Consider the following 19,469-nt stretch of genomic DNA (forward strand, 5'->3'; position numbering starts at 1 on the left):
TTTTTTTACAAGCCATGTGCTCGGTTCCTTCATTGCCAAAGACAACTCCATCAAATTGAGCTAAAACATTGCTCTTTCCTTGGCTCTAATGATAATGTTGGTGATAGGTCCTTTGGCTGCAACAAGACGTTGCAATTCCTCTATTGAAGGCTTCATCATTTAGCCTACTGAGGTAGTTTGGCATCTGAGGTAACCTATGGCTACAACTGAAGCGAGTGACCCGGGAGGGGGGGGGGGGGGGGGGGATTAACCTTTGTTAAATAGATTTTTATTAAGTAAACTATATTGGGCCTAGCCTACACATTCGTTGTTTTTTTTATGAAATGCTCCTCACATGACGTATTTCCACACCAAAAAATCATGTTTATAACTGTTCCTGTGGACTGTTGATCCTGTCCTGTCCTGAACTTGACTCTAGAACTTGACTCCCAATCCTACCAGAATCCCGCGGGACCTGCAAGACCCGCGGGAGTCTTGTTCCCGTGTCAGCCTCTAATTCCCAGCATCAATAAACATCTGCACATGATCAAATATTTAATCTGACAATTTAATTAAATTACCCAGCATGATTTTATAAGATCACACCGTTTCCCTGAAATCATGCATTAAATTAACTTGGCAGTATTTTATCCCTGCACTTCCCTTCCTCTTGCATTAGCTGGGGTTGTCTATTTTATCGGCGAGCTTGAAACAGCAGCAGTGTTCACGACTCAGAGTAATAACTGAAATGTATGGCATCCCGGGGAGGGGGAAAATGAATGCTGAATTGGCCGCCGTCACGCCCAACAAAGGGCCTCAATATATCGCCTCTGCATGTTTCAGCCCTAATCCCTTCACATATCTCATGTGTTTTAAAGGCAGAAGTGGCAAGCCAGACGCTTGGGAGAAAAACACGATCGTTATTTATGTACGTAGCAGACATTTCACATGTAAGACTAAGCTATATGTATAACGACGCTGGATGATTTACTAAGATAATTCAGGTTGGAATTCCCCCAGGCTCGGTCCCAAATCCCCTTGGATTTGATTTTCGTTGGAATGCTCTCAAGGCGGTTTCCTTTCCCTATGTACCTCATGTTTCGACAATAGCCCATACACCACAGCACATCTAAATGAGCTTTCTTTCTTCTATGTACCTAGCTGTTACTGTTGCTCCCACACATTATAAAATGAAGATGCTGCGCTACTGTAGATTATTGCAACAATAGCAACTGGAGCCATTCCATCTGCATTCATGGGAACTGAAATACAGATGATTCCATTATTTGGCAGCAGTAGCTTGTGCCAGCTTGTCGATACCACTAGAGCCAGTGCTTTGTCTGGTGTGGTGTAGAGCAGAGAAGGGTTTCAGTGCTGTTTTTTTTCCCTCCATCACATTTACATTTGAGTAATTCAGCAGATGCTCGTATCCCTTATCCAGAGTGGCTAACAGTTTGTCTTGTTTATTTTACTCCTCTGGCTCCTCTTGAAGGAAGTTTTTCTCTGAGGGATGTTTTTTTCCCACAGTGCCAGCCTTGACCATTCCACAGGGGGGCTGTAAATCACCTACCATTACAATAGGCCCATAAAGCCATCCACCAGCTGCAGCCTCACTCTGCCATCACACTGGGCTCCCCGACATACAGGATCAATGTGATGATGATGGACGTCTGTGTAATGACCATACTTCCACGCTGGTCAAGGCTGAGGTTACTGGAGGAGGCATTTGTACCTCTCTCTGTGTGTGTGTCACATTGGTCGTGTGTGTTTGCAGGTCTCGGTGGACCCTCCCTGAGTGTGAAGAAGCCAATTAAGTCATCGATGTTGTGGGAGCATCAGTGTACTTTATGTATATGATGAATGCATGGCAGTATGTCAGGAAACCATCTACATTTTAATTACACCTCTCCATCCTTCTTGGTTTGCCCCAGAGAATATCATATCAGGAGCCCCCCCCCCATGTGTTCCCGGGGCAGCTAGGGACGGGGATATTTCATGTATTTGATGAAATATTAACAGAGGTGGTGGTTTTTAATTATCCTCTCCACCTTTTAGAACGCTCTCTTTCTCTCTCCATCTCTCCATCGCCTTCTTTCTCCCTTTCCTTCTTTCTCTCCCTCTTCCTTTCCTTCTCTCTCTCCCTCTCTCGCTTTCTCTCTCTCTCGTTCCTCCCCACTTCTTCCCTCCTTTCTCGCCTCGGGGATAACATCCACTGGTTTAACTACAGAACGGGAGAGTTAGAACCCCCTTCGTTAAAAGGACCGATTGTCTCTAAAAGTAATTTACCATGATTACCGGTCCTCCATCTCCCTGCTTCTCCTCTGCGGTGCACACAGGCCATGTGAATGACATATAGTCTCCACGGTTTGTTCAAGGCAGGCGTGCCTCACATTCTCCCTCTCTTTAATTTAATCTGTCTCATTTTCTCCCTCCCTCCCTCCCTCCCTCCCTCCCTCCCTCCCTCCCTCCCTCCCTCCCTCCCTCCCTCCCTCCCTCCCTCCCTCCCTCCCTCCCTCCCTCCCTCCGTCCGTCCGTCTGTCTGTTTATTTCTCTCTGCTCATCTCTTTCTTTCCCTTTCTCTCTCACTCCTCTCTGTCATCAATACTACAGTATTGACTTACTGGTGTCTTTTTTTCTGCCGCTGAGAGAGTTTGAGAGGAGGCCCACAGGCCCAGCAGTTCGACTTGTTTATTGAGGTTATGCCTGAGGTTACATGACTCCCCAGTCTGAGTTGTCTGTCGCTCTGTAGCCTTTGAATTAAGCTTCTCAAATGTCTGTATATCTGTTATTTTCATGCCTTCAGCTGTTGTTGGCATACCATAGCCACCCTGTGTGTGTGTGTGTGTGTTGTGTGTGTGTGTGTGTGTGTGTGTTGGCTGAATTAATGTGGTGGATTAAGTTATCTTTTCCATGTATGTGTGTACGTGTAATGTTTGGCTCATGTCTGAATGTGTGTCTGTCTGTGTGAGATTGTTTACATATATATGCATTATCAGTAATAGGGGCACAGCTGGCAGGCTTGACAGTTGACAGCTTTCATGAATAGGTAGCTAAAGGAGACAGGTGTTTTAAGGACTTACATCTGTAGACCAGTTGGAGGTAGCTAAAGGAGACAGGTGTGGTAAGGTCTTACATCTGTAGACCAGGTGGAGGTAGCTAAAGGAGACAGGTGTGGTAAGGACTTACATCTGTAGACCAGGTGGAGGTAGCTAAAGGAGACAGGTGTGGTAAGGTCTTACATCTGTAGACCAGTTGGAGGTAGCTAAAGGAGACAGGTGTGGTAAGGTCTTACATCTGTAGACCAGGTGGAGGTAGCTAAAGGAGACAGGTGTGGTAAGGACTTACATCTATAGACCAGGTGGAGGTAGCTAAAGGAGACAGGTGTGGTAAGGTCTTACATCTGTAGACCAGTTGGAGGTAGCTAAAGGAGACAGGTGTGGTAAGGTCTTACATCTGTAGACCAGGTGGAGGTAGCTAAAGGAGACAGGTGTGGTAAGGACTTACATCTGTAGACCAGGTGGAGGTAGCTAAAGGAGACAGGTGTGGTAAGGTCTTACATCTGTAGACCAGTTGGAGGTAGCTAAAGGAGACAGGTGTGGTAAGGTCTTACATCTGTAGACCAGGTGGAGGTAGCTAAAGGAGACAGGTGTGGTAAGGACTTACATCTATAGACCAGGTGGAGGTAGCTAAAGGAGACAGGTGTGGTAAGGTCTTACATCTGTAGACCAGTTGGAGGTAGCTAAAGGAGACAGGTGTGGTAAGGTCTTACATCTGTAGACCAGGTGGAGGTAGCTAAAGGAGACAGGTGTGGTAAGGACTTACATCTATAGACCAGGTGGAGGTAGCTAAAGGAGACAGGTGTGGTAAGGACTTACATCTGTAGACCAGTTGGAGGTAGACCAGTTGGAGGTAGCTTGTCTCCTCTACCTGTCATACGGGATGTCCTGATTCTTCAACTACTATATAGGGTCTACTGTATATTTCCTCACTGTCGCTCATATGTGGTTGTATGAGCGGGTCTATGAACCCGTGTTAGTCTTTATTCGTTATGGCGTGACTGGTATCCTTACCAATCTGTCTCACACTTTATTGTAGTTTCTGTGTAGACCAGTACCGATGTTGTTCTGATGATCACCCGACTGACGTGTTTGTTTCTCCTCCTCTCCTCCAGAGATCAGCCGGGTGCGGAAGGACATGTACAACGACACGCTAAATGGCAGCACAGAGAAGCGGAGCAGCGAGCTCCCTGACGCAGTGGGCCCCATCGTGCAGCTCCAGGAGAAGCTCTTTGTCCCTGTAAAAGAGTACCCCGATGTGAGTACAACCTGTCGGGCGATCACGCACGCACGCGCTCACACACGTCATCTCCCCACACACACACACACGCACCTGAAGGACCACCACCAAGTGTCCAATGAAAAATGGATGTTTGCGTCAAGGCACTTTCCTAGATTCATCTGAATAATATCATTTCTGGTAAACTGGCCGCAGCTCTATTCAGTATAAGGTTTATTGGATTACCAGGTTTTTACAAATCCAGGTAATCTAGTTTCCTCTGCATTAGAAGATGGGCCCTTGTCACAGTTATTGATTAGGATAGGAGGTGGGCGGAGGGGGATCCTGTCTGGGCATGTAAACCTGAGGGATAGCTACTGTTATTGGACTGATTGTCCTATGTGCAGAATAGTCTCACCTTCCCTATATTTATTGACATGGTCTTGAATCATGTCCCTCAACGAATTCCCTTAATCTGAATCATACCAGTACTGTACAATCACCACTACATTGTTGAAAGATTCTGAAAACAGAAAATTCTGTAATTTACGGTCCGGTAGCATATCTACTATATCATTTCTGAACAGCTGTGCTGTTTCTTTACCTCAGTATTATTAGTCATGTAAACATATTATATCATTAAAAAAAACACAGAAATACATTAGATAGTGGGTACTAGGCAGAAGATGCAGTATGCACCTGAAATACTCTGTAGAAGTCCTCACATTGGACTCCCCTCAACCGTATGTTGATTCTAGCTCGCACCTGAACCCACCTAGCAGTTAACAAATCTTTTAAGCAATCGCCCTCGGATCCTGCTCGCCTAACCCTCCTGGCCCAGGAGGAGCGAGTCGAGCTCCGAGCTGATTGATCCCAATGAACTTGTTTCTCTGAGTGGCATATTCTTGCGTGGGCAGCATTAGTGGAGGTGAATCCTTGGAGGTTTAAACACACCGATCCAGTCCAGATTAGTCCGCTGTATTTCTGCTGAAGTTTTAAGGCTATAAAAAAGGTTGTTTATGCCACCATATTTCCCCAGGGCGGTTGAGTCAGTTGAGTTTCCTATTGACCAGTGTATCTGGAAATATTGGATTCCTTCCCCCAGAAGAGCCATTTTCATGTTGCATGTTATGAATTTGTAACAAATTGTGAATATGGATATTGTGGTAAATGTAGTTGATGTATGAATTGATTTAGCTTTGGTGACATTCCTTTAGGAATTGAGGGGTACTGTCTCTGCAGTCTGTCTGCCTGTGTTGGCTGTGATAGTGTGAGCTACGTTTATGGGTCTTTTAGTTTCCATATCCGTCCTTGTGTGTTTGTCTGCTCTACTAATCTCCAGGAAAGGCCAGCAGCAGCAGAAGAGTGACTGAGTGTCGATGCTGGCTGTCCTTGCTGCTCTGAAGGACAGAGGGGATCATTATTACTGAGGATGGGTTCATTAGGAGCACTGGGAGATGAAATGCCAGGACTTCAAGTAGCCCCCACCTGAGAGTGCTGGAGCCCTGTGTGTGTGTGTGTGTGTGTGTGTGTGTAATTTTTACTACACTTGTCAGGACCAAAAGCCCTCATAAGAATATTAAACCAACTCAGAGAAGTGAGGACATTTTGCCAGTCCTCACTTGTAAAAAAGCTATTTTAGTCTTATGGGTTAGGGCCTCTCGAGTGGCGCATCGCAGTGTTGCTGCGTAACTACAGTTAGGGGAGGGTGTGGCCGGGGGGGCTTTAGTTGGCTCATCGCACTCTAGCGATTCCTTGTGGTGGGCCGGGTGCCTGCAGGCTGACCACGGTCGTCAGTTGAACAGTGTTTCCTCCGACACAGTGGTGCATCTGGCTTCCGGGTTAAGCGGGCGGGTGTTAAGAAGCGCGATTTGGCGGGTCATGTTTCAGAGGACGCATGACTCGACCTTCACATCTCCTTAGCCCGTTGTGGAGTTGCAGCGATGAGACAAGATCGTAATTGGGTATCACCAAATTGGGGAGAAAAAGGGGGTAAAATTACAAACAAAAAAATAAGAATTAGAGTTAGGATTAGGGGTTAGATTTAGGGCTAGGAGTCTGGGAAAATGTGATTTTGAATGGGAATATATTGTTGGTCCCCAAAAAGTAAGTGTGTGTGTGTGTGGTTTTGCATACAATTATCATGGCTGATAGTGACGTGTTTTCCACAGGTTGGAGTAGTTAACCCCTTAGAGTCGATGTCCACGCATAATCAGAACATCCCCATCAAAATCTGCCAGTTTAAGCTAGAGATATCTGTAATCCACCACATATGCCGATGTCACCCTTACACATCTGCGGTGAAAGTTGGCAGACCTAGAGCGGTGTTTGTCAGACTATGAATCAGTCATCTCACAGAAATGTCTATATTTATTTTGGTATTTTATTTTATTTTACCTTAAAATTCCAAATCAAATGGCTAAATGATCCTCGGTAGCACCTCTCACCTGGAGACAGTAAGAAATGGCTAATTGCATAGGACCCCAATGTAGGAAAGCATTAACTTCAAACTGTCAGCTCTGAAAGCAGGTGTGTTCATGGCTCTTCATGGAGCTGCTTCCGAAGCACTTAAATTATAGAACCGGGTGGCATGGCAGGTGGGAGGAGGGAGCGATTGTTTGTGTGTGTGTTTGTGTGTGTGTGTGTGTGTGTGTGTGTGGGTAATGATTAAAGGCAGGCATAGGGTGCTACCCTGGAGAGGATGAGATGGGGGTATTGAGAAGGACAAAAGGGGTAGATTGGTGATGGTGGGGCGGGTAGGGGGTGGCATGGTGTGAAGGGAGAAGTGACAAGGTGTTGAGAGAGGTGCTGGGTGGCTTCATGGAGTACAGGGAGTGAAGGTGGGGGGTAAAGCAGGGAGATACAGTAAGGGGAAGTGTCGCGATGGAAGGAGCGAGTGGGAGAGATGTTGGTATGAGAAGTGAGAGGGCAGTGGGTTGCAAAGAAGTGTGTGTGTATGCGGGCGTGTGTGTGTGTGTATGCACGCGCGTACATGTGAGGTGATGATGAATGTGTGAGTGAGATGAGGTGGGGGAATCGGGGCAGGGGAGTCTTGGCCTGGTCTGTTTGATAAAGAGAGAAAACAACTTTGTGTCTGGGACAGGAGAGCAGCGGCACGGAAATGAATTTGCCCCTTCAAACTCCTCGCAGCACTGCTGCCACTGGGTTGGCAGCTCACACCCGGTCCAATTTGCAGAACAATGTTATTAGGCAGTGAGATACAGAAATCCAGAAGGGCATTGCCTCTCAGTTTGTATTGTCATTCATTCGGGTATTTCTGTGTGTGTGTGTGTGTGTGTGTGTGTGTGTGTGTGTGTGTGTGTGTGTGTGTGTGTGTGTGTGTGTGTGTGTGTGTGTGTGTGTGTGTGTGTGTGTGTGTGTGTGTGTGTGTGTGTGTGTGTTAGAGGTCGACCGATTATGATTTTTGAAAGCCGATACCGATTATTGGAGGACCAAAAAGCCGATACCGATTAATCGGACGTTTTTATTTATAATAAAGACATTTACAACAATACTGAATGAACACTTATTTTAACTTAATATAATACATAAATTAAATCAATTTATCCTCAAGTAAATAATGAAACATGTTCAATTTGGTTTAAATAATGCAAAAACAAAGTGTTGGAGAAGAAAGTAAAAGTGCAATATGTGCCATGTAAGAGAGCTAACGTTTCAGTTCCTTGCTCAGAACATGAGAACATATGAAAACTGGTGGTTCCTTTTAACATGAGTCTTCAATATTCCCAGGTAAGAAGTTTTAGGTTGTAGTTATTATAGGAATTATAGGACTATTTCCCTCTATACCATTTGTATTTCATTAATCTTTGACTATTGGATGTTCTTATAGGCACTTTAGTATTGACAGTGTAACAGTATAGCTTCCGTCCCTCTCCTGGCTCCTCCCTGGGCTCGAACCAGCAACACAACAACAATTAGCTCGCGCTAACTAGCTAGCCATTTCACTTCGGTTACACCAGCCTCATCTCGGGAGTTGATAGGCTTGAAGTCATAAACAGAGCAATGCTTGACGCACAATGAAGAGCTGCTGGCAAAACGCACGAAAGTGCAGTTTGAATGAATGTTTACGCGCCTGCTTCTGCCTACCACCGCTCAGTCAGATACTTAGATACTTGTAGGCTCAGTCAGATTATATGAAACGCAGGACACGCTAGGTAATATCATCAACCATGTGTAGTTAACTAGTGATTATGATTTATTGTTTTTTTATAAGATAAGTTTAATGCTAGCTAGCAACTTACCTTGCCTTACTGCATTCGCGTAACAGGCAGGCTCCTTGTGGAGTGCAACGAGAGAGAGGCAGGTCGTTATTGCGTTGGACGAGTTAACTGTAAGGTTGCAAGATTGAATCCCCCGAGCTGTCAAGGTGAAAATCTGTCGTTCTGCTCCTGAACAAGGCAGTTAACCCACCGTTCCTAGGCCGTCATTGAAATTAAGAATGTGTTCTTAACTGACTTGCCTAGTTAAATAAAGGTATATAAAAATAAAATAAACATTTCATTGTTGTGAAAACTTGAAATCGGCCCTAATTAATCGGCCATTCCGATTATCGGTCGACCTTGTGTGTGTGTGTGTGTGTGTGTGTGTGTGTGTGTGTGTGTGTGTGTGTGTGTGTGTGTGTGTGTGTGTGTGTGTGTGTGTGTGTGTGTGTGTGTGTGTGGGAAAAAGAAAGGGAATAGTGTGGCTAGATAGTGGTTCATGGATGGTATTCTAGTCTATTTCTGGGGGTTGTGGTGAATATAACAGTATGAGTTGGAGGGAAGAGGGTGGAGGGAGGGGGACAGGCAATGTGAATGAGCTGTCGTCATCCATCATTTGGCTGCTGCGTGTCCTTTTCTGGGTCATGCTTGTCCACAGTGGAGATGAGCGAGAGAGACTGCAACTGATTATTAATTAATTAGAAGCATGTGCGGCTGGATTGATTCTCCCTCGGTCTTCTCATTTGGCCTTGGCCATCCTTCACAAACGTCAAAGAGGGAGGGAGGGAGGGAGGGGGGGGGGGGGGGGGAGGGAAGGAAGGAAGGAAGGAAGGAAGGAAGGAAGGAAGGAAGGAAGGAGAGTAGGGACACGTGTGTGTTTGGTGCACGTCCTTGCATAAGTGTTTGTGTGTGTGTGTGTGTGTGTTTGAGAGAGAGGTGAGGGCAGGGGGGAGTGACTTTGGTTTTAGGAGGGCAGCCCTCCCTCCCATCCCTGCTGCTGGAGGTCCACTTGAGGTGCAGAGAAGATTGAGTGAAGGGGTGTATAGAAGGAGAGGAGACAGGGCTGTCTGTGTCTGTGATTAGGTGAGCTATGGCATATAAATTAGCCCCCTCATTAATGCGATGATTATAAACAGCGCTAGACGCAGGGGAGAGAGGAAGGTGCCAGCAACACAGCAACACAGGCGTTGTGGATCACTGCTTGGCTAATGAAGGTTAATTAGGGTTCATTAGGACATTAGGACCGCTCTGACAACACACAGCATCATCACCCAGGAGAGGCTGAGGCCGGGATAAGGCTCACCTCATTCTGTCATTCACCACACACAGATCAAACAGATGACGCAACACCAATGTCAGTCTACTAAACCGATGGGAAGGGAAATCATTCACGCCGGAAATGAAAAGTGGGATTATATATGATTCCAAATAGGAAGAAGATAGATGCCATTTTCTGATTACTGTTACTACGAGCCAAAAGGAATGTCTCATACTATTTTCAAGGCCCTCCTCTCCCGGGTTTCACGTTCATACGTACTTTAAAAGATATGTGAATGTCCATTGGTATTTATCATTAGGTCAATTATGAATAGGTCAATAATCACTCACAAGAAGAACGCGCACGCGTACAGTGCACACACGCACGCACACACCCTCTCCTGAAGGAGCTATCTGGCCTATCTTCGTCCACGCTCAGCCTCTTGTCCTCCATAATAATGCAAACAAAAGACGTCCTGCAAAAGGGAAATGGAGCAGAGTGCGATTTAGAAGCCATGCAATAATTAATTTGCCTATTACAGCGGCCAGCTCGTTTATCTTCATAAGATAATAAGATCAGTGTGAGTGTCTGGCGGTTGGACCATCGTGCTCCCAGTCTTAAATGGCCCTAATTATGTTCAGCTCCCCCGTTTTATTGTAGCTGATGGAAAACACACTTCATCTTCACTGTCCAGATTGGGTAAATAGGGCGAGTCCTTTAAAAGCAGGTATTAGACATTCCATTAGCTTCAATGGATTTTCTTGCTTTCCTGCTCTCTCTCTCTCTCTCTCTCTCTCTCTCTCTCTCAGTTTCGGGGGAGCAGCGGGGAGTGGGGGTGTGGTGGGTTGAGTCGGGATTGCAGGGTCCACTAAGTCAATCTGTCTCTGTCCTGTTGGCGTCTCCGGCTGGTTGCTGCAGTTAGACTGCTCTCCCTCTCTGATCAATACTATGGATGGGATTTGGATCCACCATTTTCACTCCAATGATTTGAACCATTCCATCCACCCGTTTCAGTATCCACCCATCCACATCTCATGGTGGAAATCGTGCTGTTGGGCCGAGATTGTGGGAGACTCACTTGCTTTATAAATACATGGACAGTGGACACGCGTACATTTGTGTTTGACCCCAGCGCACCTGCTGTGGGCCTGTGTTGGTTCTTTACAAGAAAGAGAATGCCCATCGTGATCCTGTGTGAGCTGCAGCTGCCGTGTGGATCACTCAATGGCCTGACGGATAAGGTTAAACACTGGAAGAGGGATGTGAGGGAGGGTCAGGTGGTAGGGGGCACCCTCCACAAAGACAATATTCCGGTCTGAAGCACACTCACCTGCCACCGCTGATAACCTCCACACAAATTCCCTCTCTCACATTGACAGTCACTCGCACAGATTTAGCCTGACAAGATGGGAAATGGGATTATAATTCTGTCCTTTTTGTCCTCCTCTCGAAACACACGCACGCGCAAGGACACACACACACACCAAATAGGGCGATATTAACATGTGCAATGTCCATGTGGCAAGAGATTTCGCTTTATTTTGAAATGCCACTCAGCCGTGTGTAAAGTCCATTTTTATAGTTTACTCTGTCGTCTCTCTCCCTCTCTTTGGTTGCAGCTGCTTCCCACACACACCAAGCCCCGCCCCCTGCCAATCAAGCAGCACAGTTCCTCCTCCCCGCTGTTAGATTCACTAGAAGTTTGCACGCTGTTCTGTTAGGTCAAATGCAGTCAACAGATTGTTTCCGAACAGGAACGATGCTGCTTTACACTTTGGTTCTTAATGGAAAACATTCTACCTCTATAAATCCAACAGTTCATCCAAGGGTTTTGATCTATATCGCAAGTGAAATCGTAATCACAATATTTGATAAAAAAGAAAATCACAATTAGATTTTTCTGGCCCATATCATGCAGCCCTAACACACACCTGTCCTCTCAGTACACACACATCCTCAATATGCCCGATACCCCTACTCGGAGGCATTCATCACTGCCATCAATGCATCAAAGTACTGAACTTGGTGTGATGGGAGAGTAGAGAGGGAACACAAAGCAGAGTAGAGTAGGAGAGAGAGACGAATGCTCCTGAAGGAGGAATATCAAAATACAGTTGACAGAGGAAGACTGGAGGAAGACTGGAGGGAGACTGGAGGGAGACTTGAGGAAGACTGGAGGAAGACTGGAGGGAGACTGGAGGGAGACTAGAGGGAGACTGGAGGAAGTCTGGAGGGAGACTGGAGGGAGACCGAAGGGGCCCTGAGAAGTATGGCTTTGAGTCTTTCACTTCCGCGCTGTCACTTGCGCTTTGTTGCCTCGGAGTTGTGTCACATGAATAAGGCAGCGTGTGTAAAAGAGCCCTGGCGACGCCGCTCACAGAATTCACAGATGCTTTTTTATGACCCAATTTACGGAGGAGGGAATGTTTGACTGTGGCTCCCTGCTTGTGCCATCAAACCACTGCAACTTATCCAGAACGCTGCAGCACGTCTGGTGATCAACCTTCCCAAGTTCTCTCATGTCACCCCGCTCCTCCTCACACTCCACTGGCTTCCAGTCTAAGCTCGCATCCACTACAAGACCATGGTGTTTACCTACGGAACAGCAAGAGGAACTGCCCCTCCCTACCTTCAGGATATGCTCAAACCCTACACCCCAAGAGCACTCTGTTCTGCCACCTTTAGTCTCTTGGCCCTCCCTCTCAGCCCAGTCGAAGCTCTTCTCTGTCCTGGCACCTCAGGGGTGGAACCAGTATCACCCTGAAGCTAGGACAGCAGTCACTCCCAATCTTCCGAAAACATCTGAAATCCTGCCTCTTCATCTTAAATAATCCCACAGCACCCCCCTTCGCACTCCCTGCAGCCTAGCTATGTGATTTGTGTTCCCTGTGAATGGGAGCTGAGCTGTACTTATGAAAATTAGGAAGTCCTGTGGTTTCTCTGATTGTCCAGACCCAAAGGGCACCTTGGAGCATATTTTCTCCTGGAGCAAAGAAAGTGTGATTGACTAGAGTGACACCACTGATTGAGCTCTTAAGCGCCAATGTGAAAACCTGTATACCTCTGTGATGCCCAATCAAAGTGAGATTGCAAAGTGAAGTCAACAGAATGATTTTAAATGGTAAGGCATTGATAATTATGCAGAAGGCTGGTTCTATGGAGTACTCTGCATCCCTATGCTGAGATATGGCCTTTGTTGGTGTCTTTCTCGTTGGGAGCGGTGTGTGTTGTGTGTGTTGTGTATGAAGGCATAGTTCATGGCAAAGCAGCAGAATGTGCCCTTTTCAACCATGCCAGGTGCAAACAACTGGGCTTTCAGCAAGGGCAGAAATACAAGGCAAGACAGCATGGGCTCTGTTTACCATGTCCATCTCTCACAAATCAAATCAAAGTTTACCTTACAGGGAAGTGCTTACTTACAGGCCCTAACCAACAGTGCAATTGTTAAGTAAAAAAATAGGTATTAGAGTACAAAATAGGTATTAGAGTACAAAATAGGTATTAGAGTACAAAATAGGTATTAGAGTAAAAAAAATAGGTATTAGAGCTCCACATTTAGAGCTATGGACGAAGAAACTGGAGATTCTACAATGTTTTTAGGCTTGTACATATCAAGGCAGCTGCCTTGATATGACTCTGAAGTGATCAGTGGAGATAATGGCGAATGCCAATCTGTAAAACCTTGAATTGTTGTTGTTCTGTTTTGCTTGTATTCAGTGGGTATTGTTGCTATAAACTTTATACACTTTGATAGTGACTGCCAGCAATCAGTCATTCAGTAACTCAGTTATTCAGTCATTCAGTCAGTCATTCAGTCAGTTAGTCTGTATGTCAATCAGTTAGTCTGTATGTCAATCACTTAGTCTACCAGTCAGTCAGTCAGTTTGCCAGTCAGTTAGTCAGCCAGTTTTCCAGACTGTCAGTCTGCCAGTCTGCCAGTCTGTCAATCAGTTAGTATGTCTCTCTTGTCCATCAAAGCTCAGGACCTGTCTGTGTGTCAGTATCAGTCCCAGCTCATCGATAGGCAGCCCTCATGAATCCTGACTGACAGGCAGTGTGAGGGCCAGAGAAGAGAGAAGAACAGAGAGGAGCCTAGGCTGCTGATCGATGGGGTAACGATCGCTGAGCCTTATCTTGTCAGTGGCGCCTCAGGGCTGGTTGCAAGGCGCTCCCGGATATCGAGGAGAGAAGGATGCTCCTGAAGGAGGGATATCAAAATGCAGGTGACAGAGGAAGACCGCCGAAAGACCGGCGAAAGACCGGAGCGGCGCTAAGAAGTGTTGCTTTGAGTCCCCTTTCACTTCCGCGCTGTCACTTGCGCTTTGTTGCCTCGGAGTTGTGTCACATGAATAAGGCAGCGTGTGTAAAAGAGCCTTGGCGACGCCGCTCACAGAATTCACAGATGCTCTTTTATGACCCAATTTACGGAGGAGGGGATGTTTGACTATGATAATGCCTTTTGTCTTCTCATGCTTTGGAATACTAAAAGGGTTCAGGTATCTGAATAGATGGCTCAGGTATTTTGTTGAAATGTGGTAGGTAGGAAAATTACATTTACAGTACATGGTCATGGTCTACAAGAGGATGCTTATCATCATCATCGTCATCATCATGACAGGGTGTAATAGACAGAGCCATATCCTAAATCTCTTGGCAGCTGCCTTGACCTTGTCTCCTGAATTGTAGGCTGAAAGTGATGGTCGTTCGATGGCTGGTGGCTTTGTATCACAGGAGGCTGCTGAGGGGAGGACAGCTCATAATCCCTCTAATCACTCTGACATCAATGCAAATGTAATCAAAAATCAAATCAAACATTTCATGAGAGCCCTTGAGCTCATGTTGCACAACATTTCTATAGGCTATGCAATTGCGTGAGAACAGAGTGATGGCCTCTATTAAAAAGAAGAGGATCCCACCAGCTTTCTATAGGCTAGGCCTACTATATTTATTTCTCAACGTTCCTAATAATAAGCACATTGCTTCTCTTTTCAACAGCAGTATTTCTTACCTGGCTGGCATGAAAATGAACCACGGGAAAAGCGTTGTCCATTCAAGTTGATAGATAACATTTTCCCACTGCCCCTGTTTCGAGACAGGTGCATGATAATGATTCATTCTAGATCAAAACTAATTTCACACCTATATTATTTAGTATATGTAAAGACAAGATTAAATCAAGAATAGTGTGATGGGTGACAATAGTAGCCTATCACTTGTGATTGATATTATCACTTGTGAGTGATGTCCAGCATAAGGCAAGAAACAGAGCATGCTTTTTTGTGTCTTTTTTATAATCCTAGTCACACACCTCATGCAGCCTAGCCCATTGGCCTATATGTTTTGGTATAGTTTGCATCACAACTAAAGTGGCCAAATAACTTCTTAAAATGAAGCAGATGAATCCGCTTTACAAGGGGTGTAGAGCCTAACTGGCATGCATACGCATTGCGTATACAATAGGTCTACTTTTGTACAATGGGGGATAGTAGGTCTGCATCAGTGGCTTGTAGGCTATGAGTGGAAGCCAGGAGTTGCTATGTGTTTATGTTGATTACAGTCAATTACTGTGAGACCGGAAGTTATTTGCTTGACAATCACCGGCTGGCCAAATTTCATGACCGCAACAGCCCTACCTGAGAATGGAGATAAGTAATGTAGCCTAGCTATGTGATTTTGTTCTTTGTGAATGTGAGCTGAGCTGTACTTATGAAAATTAGAAAGTCCTGTGGTTTCTCTGATTTTCCAGACCCAAAGGGCACCTTGGAACATATTTTCTCCAGGAGACAAGAAAGCGTGATTGGCTAGAGCAGGGATTGGCAACTTTGATGGGGGGCGAGGGCCACAAAAAAACAGAACTCATCATGAGGGACTGCAGTGGCTCGTGGGTCTGCGTACCCACATCCATACCCCCACCTTGTGAGCAAAACAGAGAAGAGAAAAAAATGTACTTGCAATTTCCTGCAATTCTACACATTTTGCCATGAGGTGTAGAGAAAATATTGCCGTTTTAAAGCAAGTTCGCTGCAAATCTACAGATTGTTCCAAGGGGCGGAGAGAAGATTTTGCAACTGTATAACTTATTTCATGCAGTTCTACACATACTGTAGGGTGTAGGCAAATGTTTGCTGAATTTGAAATGATAGCTGATGATCAGTGGGCCCCATACCAGTCGGTAATTGGACCATGCTTACTACAAGTTTAGATAGCTGGCTGGTAAACTAACTTACTAATCTAAAACATTTTTGTTCACATCGGCCAATTGAGTGACGGCTGGTGCACAACCAAATTCGAAATTCCACGTTGTGTATTGTTATTTTAACACTCAACAGTAAGTAACAAAAAAAAAAAAATGGTTTTAGATTGGTCCGCGCTCCCTACTAAAGGGGGCGGGGCCATGGGCCGCCAGTTGCCCATCGCTAGACTAGAGTGACACCACAGACTGACTGAGCTCTCAAGCGCCAATGTGAAAGCCTGTATACCGCTGTGATGCCCAATCAAAGTGAGATTGCAAAGTGAAGTCAACAGAATGATTTTAAATGGTAAGGCATTGATAATTATGCAGAAGGCTGGTTCTATGGAGTACTCTGTATCCCTATGCTGAGATATGGCCTTTGTTGGTGTCTTTCTCGTTGGGAGCGGTGTGTGTTGTGTGTGTTGTGTATGAAGGCATAGTTCATGGCAAAGCAGCAGAATGTGCCCTTTTCAACCATGCCAGGTGCAAACAACTGGGCTTTCAGCAAGGGCAGAAATACAAGGCAAGACAGCATGGGCTCTGTTTACCATGTCCATCTCTCACAAATCAAATCAAAGTTTATTTGTCATGTGCGCCGAATGCAACAGGTGTAGGTAGACCTTACAGGGAAGTGCTTACTTACAGGCCCTAACCAACATTGCAATTGTTAAGTAAAAAAATAGGTATTAGAGTACAAAATAGGTATTAGAGCTCCACATTTAGAGCTATGGACGATGAAACTGGAGATTCTACAATGTTTTTAGGCTTTTACATATCACATTTTGTACTTAACATTGTTTTCTTTCTGGTTGATATTGTAACATAACAAATAGACAGGTCTTCAAGTTGTCCCTGAATTACAGACCAATGAATATAGTTCCCATAGAGAGGGAGGGAGAGAGGAGAGGAGAAAGGGGGAGTGAGAGAGACAAATGAAAAGAAGGGATTCACATTACGGGCAAAGCACAAGATGAACATTCATCGTTGCTCATCGCACAGTACGTCACTTTTGACACGGTGGCTGCGGATCCGACAGAAAGAACATCTGTCTTCCTGAACCTCATTTGACTGGATTCTCCATACTTGAGGCTCCATTATTGTTGATGCACAGTGCTTTAATAGCCACAGAGGAGGAAGTAACCATAGCAGTCTATACGTTTCCCACAGGTCTTCATAACCTATGTCCTGTAGTGTCGAGTCGACTCTGATTCAAAACACTATCAATGTGATTGTATTACATGAAGTGATCAGTGGAGATAATGGCGAATGCCAATCTGTAAAATCTTTCATTGTTGTTCTGTTTTGTTTTGTATTCAGTGGGTATAGTTGCCATCAACTTTTTTTGTGACGCAGTCAGTCACTCCATCTATCTGTCTTTCTGTCAGTTAGTGAGGCAGCCTTTCAGTCAGTCAGGCAGTCAGTTAGTCTGTCTCTCGTGTCCATCAAGGCTCAGGACCTGTCTGTGTGTCAGTCCCAGCTCATCGATAGTCAGCCCTCCTGATTCCTGACTGACAGGCAGTGTGAGGGCCAGTGAAGAGAAGAGCAGAGAGGAGCTTAGGCTGCTGATCAATGGGGGAACGATCGCTAAGCCTTATCTTGTCAGCAGCGCCCAGCCCGGGTGCTGGTCGCAAGGCACTCCCGGATGTCGCCGCCGAGCGCCGTTGTGTCAGAGCACCGGGCAGGTGATAAGGCCGTGAGATTACAGCGAAATGGAGGGGTCAAACAAGGGGCTCCCTTGAGAGACCTCCTCACCTTGTTTTCTCGTTCTTTCTCTCTGTGTTTTCATATCTTTGTATCTGATTCCTCTCTCTTCTCAACATGTCAAGACTGGAGAAAACCCATTAACAGTTCCATTACAGATATCTTTCAAATGTCTACTATGTCCTCATACATACTTATCAATGATAAAATGACCTGTTGTCTGCATTGAAGAACTGCTCTGGTTTTAAGCGCTGGTTCTAATGCGTGTGTGCGTTTGTGTTTCTCTGGCAGTTTAACTTTGTGGGCCGGATCCTGGGACCACGGGGGCTGACAGCCAAGCAGCTGGAGGCAGAGACAGGATGTAAAATCATGGTGCGCGGGAAGGGCTCCATGAGGGACAAGAAGAAGGTGAGGCGAGCACAAACACACTCACCCACACACACACACACACACACACACTAACACACACACACACACTCTCAGGTACTATAAGCTCCCCCCTAAAGACAACGATTGCAATTTACAAGATAACATCTTATTTGGTTTCCTCTCATTATTGATCATGTCAGCAATTGACCACTTTAATCTATTCGTCTTCTCTCAGATGCCATTGGCTCTAATAGTTGTGTAACACTTATAGTGTACATACAGTTTGTGTAAACAGCACTGCATCCTCTATTGGTGTTTCCACTAGTGTGCAAGGCCATCTGAAGACTCAGATATTTCCTCCTATTGGGAAACAACAATCCTTCCCCCAAGCTGCACCGTGGCTCTGAGAGGGGCTGGGCAGGTGTTCAAACATTGTCCTTGACCTCAGATCTGTTGGGCCCAGCAGCATTGGGGCTAGAGGGGCCCTCAGTCCAGCCTGATCCGGTCCCTGAAACGTGACCATGCTGGGGCGGCGTAATCTCCTAACCCTGGCCCCTGTAGGATGTGAGAGGAGCACTTGGAGGGGGTCATCCACACACACACACACACACTTGCGCACCGACACATGGACAAATGCACACACGTGTGCGCATACACACACACACGGACAGTTATTTATTTCCCATCTCGCTCTTTTCAGAGAAAGGTCTGTTTGTGTTTCCAATGTATAAGCAGGGTCCGTCCCTCTATTTGGACAAGTGGTGTTAGTGGAGATGGTGATCTGAGCTGTTCCACAGAGTCCCAGTGGGGGGCACTGGCATAAAAAAATAAAACAAGTGTCTCTGATATCCCTGTTGTGGTCTCCTGCACTCCTCCACATCTGCTTCAGCTCAGCATCCTGCAGAAACCCAGCTGCTCCAGCTATCTCACCATAACAGAGCTGGAGAGAGGCTCTCTCTCTAGTCTAACCACTATGTTGTTGGTGATGAAATGTATTACAGGGTAAGTCAAACTACTGGTCTTTCTCACGTCGTAAAACACAGTCAATGGCCCCCTCTATCCTTTCTCTGTTGCGCGCTCTCTCTCTCTCCCTCCCTTTCCCTCTCTCTCCCTCCCTTTCCCTCTCTCTCCCTCCCTTTCCCTCTCTCTCCCTCCCTTTCCCTCCCTCTCTCCTCTGTGGGCATTGTTGTTGCAGCGGTGATTGGGTTCCATGCCACCTGCACGCAATTTATTAGGTTTCCGAGCAGCACAGAGGCCAGTGTCCTTGTCCTCTGCGTAATGTCTCATGCCGCATATACACTCCTTAAGTGAAACAAATGCCTGCCGACACAGATGGGGTCTTGTGGAATGCAGGAGGTAGTGGAAACACAGCACCACCACAGCAGCCAGCCAATAGATAACCAGTGAGAAGCCGCTCTCCCACACTAACTCACAC

At 45.9% G+C, this 19,469-nt stretch overlaps 1 protein-coding gene across 3 annotated transcripts in view; it reads left to right on the forward strand.

Moving 5' to 3' along the window:
* Positions 1–19,469, forward strand: part of LOC110527278 (protein quaking) — a 95,728-nt gene that overhangs the window by 29,081 nt on the left and 47,178 nt on the right. For all 3 annotated transcript variants that reach the window (XR_005052560.1, XM_036983106.1, XM_021608459.2), the window contains exons 2-3: positions 4,151–4,293; positions 17,957–18,073. Coding sequence is in view for 2 of the 3 variants with exons in the window: in XM_036983106.1 (XP_036839001.1) it covers positions 4,151–4,293; positions 17,957–18,073 (260 nt within the window). In the remaining variant the exon portion in view is untranslated. The remainder of the gene's footprint in view (positions 1–4,150; positions 4,294–17,956; positions 18,074–19,469) is intronic.

Source organism: Oncorhynchus mykiss, chromosome 1 (assembly GCF_013265735.2).
Source record: "Oncorhynchus mykiss isolate Arlee chromosome 1, USDA_OmykA_1.1, whole genome shotgun sequence".
Classification (NCBI taxonomy): Eukaryota; Metazoa; Chordata; class Actinopteri; order Salmoniformes; family Salmonidae; genus Oncorhynchus; species Oncorhynchus mykiss.